General features: G+C 37.8%; 1 protein-coding gene across 1 annotated transcript in view; it reads left to right on the top strand.

The window, feature by feature from the left end:
• The first annotated feature begins 792 nt into the window (after positions 1-792).
• LOC132609777 (uncharacterized) overlaps positions 793-6746 on the top strand; it is a 21908-nt gene continuing 15954 nt past the window's right edge. Inside the window, exons 1-3 of the mRNA XM_060323929.1 lie at positions 793-850; positions 1850-2002; positions 3538-3602. Coding sequence (XP_060179912.1) covers positions 793-850; positions 1850-2002; positions 3538-3602 — 276 coding nt within the window. The remainder of the gene's footprint in view (positions 851-1849; positions 2003-3537; positions 3603-6746) is intronic.

The following is a 6746-nucleotide window of genomic DNA, read 5'->3' as shown; positions in this document are numbered from 1 at the left end:
AATGCATGATCAGGTTAGTGCCAAGCTTTAGGCTGTTCTGGACTTGGCAACACCCCTGTTATGTTTTAGTTTGTCTCTGTCATCATTAAATAGTTCAGCATGATCATGTTAAGGATTTAAACTGAAGTTTAACTGGTTACATAAGTACTTGAGCCTTAATCTTTGCCTAGCTTCGAACTTTTCCTGTTGAATATCTTCTGTCAATGCAAAGCATACTCTAAGTGTAAGAGATCAGTCTCCTGTTGGTTCATTTATTAACCAGAGTCCAATGGATTAGGATACCAGTCTCATCTGATCTCCAGATCCTCCATGTGTTAAAGTAAATTGGAAATAATTAATTATGTTTCTCCCCTCTCTTACTTGTGTTAATCTGTGTGGGTGAACTTGGGAGTCCACAGTTGACCCTGTCCCTTTTCCTTATATGAAAATTAAATCTGTTTTGTTTGAATTTGCATGAGGAATTGCAGGTGATAGTAGGTCCCCTCTAAAACTGAAATATTTTCTTCCTTTGGCACTTTGCATGAAACAGATCCAAAATACATTGAATAAGACCATATGTGATGACATTTCCTGTATCCTTCTGGTTTACCCATACCTGTGATTTGAGTATTTGTCCTTGCCTAAATTAAACAGGAATCTTATATGCCTTTATACTATCATTGCTAGTCTATAGTTTGCCTTCTTTGTGAAACCAGTATTCCCCATGCCTATTCACATGCTAATTCAATTCCCTTATATCATTTGCATATCCTCTAGTCTCTCTCAAATCTCTAAGGGGTTTGAATCTTGTCTATGGGGATAGTTGCTGATGTGGTAACAGTGTTTAGAAATTCACTTCTCTGGATAGATGGTAAGTATGTGATTACAGTGGCAATGTTTGGTCTGAGTTTTGTGTGAATGTTCATTTTCCTGAAACTAAAACTGGAACTGTTTAACTGGTGCTTTCTAAATCAATGTGTATGAATCATTAAGTGATGCAACTTATGAACTAATAATATTACTAATAAGAAGTTTAGGTGTTGTTCCACCATATTGTGATTGTTGCTTTGCCTGAAACTCAAATTGTGGATCTTTTTTTTGATAAACATGATTTAGTCCAGATCCATTCTATTGTGACCCTCATGTAAGCTAACATACTTACTACCTTCATATCATTCCTGAACATGGTCCTGCCTATATCTAATATACGCAAAGATTCCAAAAGATGATTCTGAATTTATCCTGACCATTTGTCGCTTTGCCATTAACTTCTTGTTGTTATATGCATAGCTGTGATTCTGCTCAGTTCTGCTGAGATTGTTGGCCCTTTGCGACTTGAAATTATCAAATCTATTAATGCCCATCTTAAGTATATATGTCCTAGACTAATTCTTTGAAATACCTGCCTAAATAACATGTTTGCTAGACTATACGTTGAATTATATTATGAATGTTTGGACTGGACTATCTATCACTGCCTGCTATCTTCCTATTTATGACATAAAATGCTGTGAGTTCTGTTTGTTTGCCTATGTAAGTAGCGAAACTGAGATATAAACTGGCAGTTGTCCTTACGTTGATTAAAACACACGATGTGCAGCTGTTTGAGTTTCTGTCCATGTTTGGGGATTGCCTATTTGTATGTGTGTGGTGGCTAATCTGTGTAGGCATGGGTTATCCTTAAGTATATGCGATATATGCATAATTTATGAAGTTGTTTGAATTCATATTTTTTATGTTTAACCCATTGATCGTATACTAATCCTTCTTTCATTCTTCCGCATGAACCTCGCATACGAGTCCGGAGGACTCGTTCTACTCCGCATTCGGTTTGGGCTAAGGCCTGACGTAAATATCCTCTCCGTGTTAGCCCAACAGCAGTTTAAAAAAAAAGGGGAGGCTGCTGGGCTGAAGCCCAGCAGTGACCCAGAGCAGCAGCAGCAGCAGCAGCGGCCCAGCGGAAATAGGGCTGCTGGGCCGATGCCCAACAGTGAACAAGGCCCAACAGCCTCAAAATGGCTGGGTCTATTTGATTCATTCTTTTTATTGTCATTATCGTTTGATTGTGTATTATGTGACCAACGTTTTATTTTATCCTTGCTGATTTAGATAAACTTTAAACGAATTAGCGGATTGATCTTAGCTATGGGTAGTTAACTTAAGAAAGAACTAACAATTAATTTCACAAACCATTTCCTTCTCTTTACGTTTTTTTTTTATTTAAAATGATCAATTTGCAAAATAAATGACATGGCCATATATATGTTCCAAATTAAAGGATTCACATATTCTTATCTTGAGAATTTCGAAACATCATTAACACGCAAACAGAAATTAAAGAACATTTTGAACTTCCAAAAATGCAAAAGTCAATCAATACATCATCGTTTAGTTTGTTTTAACGCAAATTCGCGTTTTCTTTTGCTTACACATTTCATGCGAATTTTATTTTAAATAGCATCATTATTTAAAAATCTTTGCAATAGTTATAAGTTTATTTTTAAATGTCATTCACATTTTTTTATGCGAATTATTATATTTTCTACAAATTTCATTCTAAATAACACCTTCCATTTAAAGCTTAATAATATTTATAAATTTTATGGCATTCGAAGTCTCCCTTTTATACAAATTATATTCTTTCCTATAGGTTTTATTAGTATTTTATTTTAAGAACTTTAACGACATTTATAAACTTTTATTTCAAATAGCATTCTAAAATCCCTTCTTGTGCAAATTACTAGTTCCATTTTAAACAACCTTATTATTTGAAGTCCTTTTTATAAGATGACATAAATTGTTATATTCTACAAGTCTCATCTGCACAAGCTATTTTTTCTTAAAATTTAAATACTATATCCAACATTGAATGATTAACCTAAGTTTAGCCGGATAACCGTGTTTAACGGATTCTAAAGGATGCCTAACCCCTTCCCTTTAGGATGATATAGAACCCTTACCTAGAATCACACTGGTTAAGCAGACCATTAACAAAGGTTTAGTTTTAACTTTATCTTAGTTAATAATTAGGTGTCCTAATTCACTGTAAAAATCAATTAGGTGGCGACTCTTTAAAAAAAAGCAACAAAGAATCTCCAATATGTTGTACTCCGCTCTAACCCAGGTTAAAATGGGGTGTGACAATGGCCGGAGTCCGATTTACTCTGGACCATCTAATCCATATTTACATACCCCGAACAGTGAGGGAATTATACACCTGATTTCACGGGGCACTTGGGGCCTGATTGACCCCAAGGATGACTATGACGGGGGATGGTTGCATCGATTCGTCGTTATGAGAACGGCCCAACTGCAACGTGCTAACTCCATTCCTTTACCGGAAGAATGGAATCCCGAACCAATTATTGTTGAAACCGAGCTCCTGCTCGGGATATTCGAGTGGTTAACCTACGTGTTGGGGGATGCCGAACACGTAGGCCTGTCCTGGAGAGACTTAGGCCCGATCGGTTGGAGGGGCAAGAATCTTGGTAAATTTCAATCCTTAATATGTATTCTACTTTGCACATACATTCTCAATGATCTTGTTTATCATGTCAGGGCTTCCTGTGAAGAAAGCTTCCAAGGCAAGGGCTGCTCAAACAAAGACCGAGGATGTAGCCGAGGTGTTATATCCCGTATTTTTGCATATTCGGGAAATTCAAAAATAATTTTGACTTGTAAGAAATAAGGCCACATTTTGATTTTATTTAATATATATGTGTTGTTCATGAAATATTGATGCGGAAATAACGAGGAAGGCCAAAGGGCCAATACAGCGCGAACGCGCCCCCACGTGGCGCGAACGCGCTGAACAAAAATCTGAAAATCAAGTTCGGAATGAAGGTTGTGTTATGAGAAGGTAATAATAACATATATATGACATTTGGAGACCATATGGTATAAATTAGTTCACGTGTTATTTGATGAAAAGCCCTCGTTGCTGCAAGCCAAGTGGGGCCCACATATCAGAGTTTTATAAAGGACATATGACGAGACATATGAATAGTATATGGAAAGTTGAGTAAATCCTAAGAAGGACCCATAAGCCAAAAATGAGTGTAGACCCTCCAAAGGGACGATTTAAGAAAACGTTTTTGGGTGATCCGACTTGGAGGGGAAAAACCGGCATTATAAGTTTGGAATTTTGGAAAACCTCCAGAAATAAAAGTTGTATATAATTAAATTAGATTTCCAACCATAGGTCGTGGGCCCTCATACGATATCGTGATCAAGAGTTATGACTATTTTACTGAACGAAGGTCCAGTCAGAAAAGTTAACTCTGCGCGAACGCGCAGAAGAAATTTATTTAACTCTGCGCGAACGCGCCCATAGGGGGCGCGAACGCGCAGAAGGAATTTTATGTCGGTTCCAGCAGAACCGAAAACGACTATAAAAAGGGGGAGACCCCCTCATTTTCAGCCAAAACCCACGAAAAACACTCCAAAAACTCTCCAAAAATCTGGAGAGTTCTCCCCAACTCCCCAAACCAAATTTTTGCCCAACCCAGGTATAATTTCCCAATTCCAGTCCGGATAGCGTATAGTTTTTACTGCAGAATCGCATAGCGGGCGTGTGGTGGCCTAAAATTAGCGTAAAAAGGTGGAGATACAACAATATTAAAGGGAGAAAGGTATGAATCTCTTCCTATTTGTGTTAATACTAGTTTATTTACGAAGAAGACGCGATTAAATAATTGTATACTAAGTTAATTAGTTGTGGAAAGTTGGAAAACAGCGTGTGGGCTGTTTTATGGAATATTTTGATATGGAAAAGGATATTATTGATGTTGGTATTGTTGTTGTGTTGTTGGCTGCTGAATTAAAAATTCGGGCTAGGCATATAAACAGGGGAGATGCTGCCCAAATTTCTGTAGAAAAGTGTTAACTTAAGATTCAATTCCTAAAGGCTTATAGTTAACATTTGGTAATTGTGACCAATCGTAGATTTTGGAGGAAACCGGATTTGAGTTTGGACAAGCGAAAAAGGCAAATAAGGTATGTAAGGCTTCACTTTTCCTTCTTTTGGCATATCTTAGACATATTAAGTTTGGATACGAGCCTCGGGGACGATTCTATTCCTAGAAATCCGAGTTTGAATTTGACCCATTTTCATTCAATAGAATTGAACTAAGTTCTGCACGCCTTGTTGAAATAATTGCATAAGCACCTATAACTTGCCCAAATGGAACCGAATGACACTAAGACTTTCATAAGTGATTCCATGAAGCTTAATGTACGTAATTTGTGTACGCCACCTCTGTTGACCCGGGGTGGGTTCACTATTTCCGAACCCTCTCCTATTGTTCCATTTGACTTATTCCCGTACGATAATTAAAGGATTTTTTTTGTTATTGTTCCGACTACTAAACGATGGTTGTTTTAACTATTTCGTTGAGTTCTATGATATATTTGGACTTGTACAAACGGTCTCGAAAGGTTTTGCTTTGATATAAGTCCGTCGGATATAATCGAGATATTACACTATTGAGTAATGACATAAGTATTCTAATATAAGTATTTTGATATACGTATTCTGACATAAGTATTCGAATACAAGAATTCTGATATAGGTATTCTGATATACGTACTTTGATACAAGTATTGTGATATAAGTATTTTGATATAAGTATTTTGATATGAATATTTTGATATAGATATTCTGATATAAGCATTCTGTTTAAGTAATCTGTTACGAATGTTCTGATAGCACGTTCAATCATTCCATCGAGTCTTTGTAAATGTTTTATGATGCATATAGTTTCTCACTACTCTATTCGTGGATGCCTCAATGTTTCCTTCACTGAGCCCGGGCCAGGATATGTTATCACGAGTATTCCACTGCATTGTTCGTCGTGCCTCGATGTGAGGGGGCAGGTATGACACGTACATGGGTTCTGGAGTTATGCTGTGCCATGTACATATATTCTGACATTCGATGATATGATATGTGCACATTCTGATATTTGATATGATATGGCCATCTGATATGTTACGGAGATCTTCCCTACTCTGGAGTTATGCTGTGTTGTGGCGCCAGTGACGGGGTGGCGACCACGTTCTGTTCACCGAGTCCTATGACGGGGCCGGATATGGCATATGTTTTGACATGCATTGATAGTTCTGTCCACCGCGTCCCTCACGAAAGGGCCGGGATCTGTTATACGCACATATACGACATACGATCCTGATATGCACGGTTTGTGTTTGGAAAGTAAGTTCTCTGGCGTTTTGTATCCTCTGTACTTCTTCTGACCTATGATATTGATATACATGATCTGTGTCTGGAAAAACAAGTATTCTGACATTCTGGATCCGTACTTCTTCTGACATACGACTTCGGCTTATATGATCTGTGTTTGGGAAACAATCATTCTAATATTCTGAGTCTGCACTTTTCTGACATACGACATCTGCTTACATGATTAGTGATCGGGAAATAGCGCTTTGATAATCTGGATAATGTGTTTACCTTTGTACTGTTGATCCGGTATGTTCTGTTTTCTGTATTTCATGCTTTACATACTCAGTACATATTCCGTACTGACCCCTCTTCTTCGGGGGCCGCGTTTCATGCCGCGCAGGTACACCCAGATGATATGAAGTTATTATAGAGGATGTTCCGGCAGAGTTGGCAAGCTCCATTTGCTCCTGGAGTGCTGCCGAGTCAGAGTTTATACGTATGTTTTTCTGGATTGATGTTAGAGGCTTTGCAGACAGAGTCGTGGGTATAGTATGTCAGTCGTGTAAGCGGCTTCATCAGCTGATAT

Source organism: Lycium barbarum, chromosome 1 (genome assembly GCF_019175385.1).
Source record: "Lycium barbarum isolate Lr01 chromosome 1, ASM1917538v2, whole genome shotgun sequence".
Taxonomy (NCBI): domain Eukaryota; kingdom Viridiplantae; phylum Streptophyta; class Magnoliopsida; order Solanales; family Solanaceae; genus Lycium; species Lycium barbarum.
Note: the sequence above shows the minus strand (reverse complement) of the source record. Positions and strands in the feature narration are given on the sequence as shown.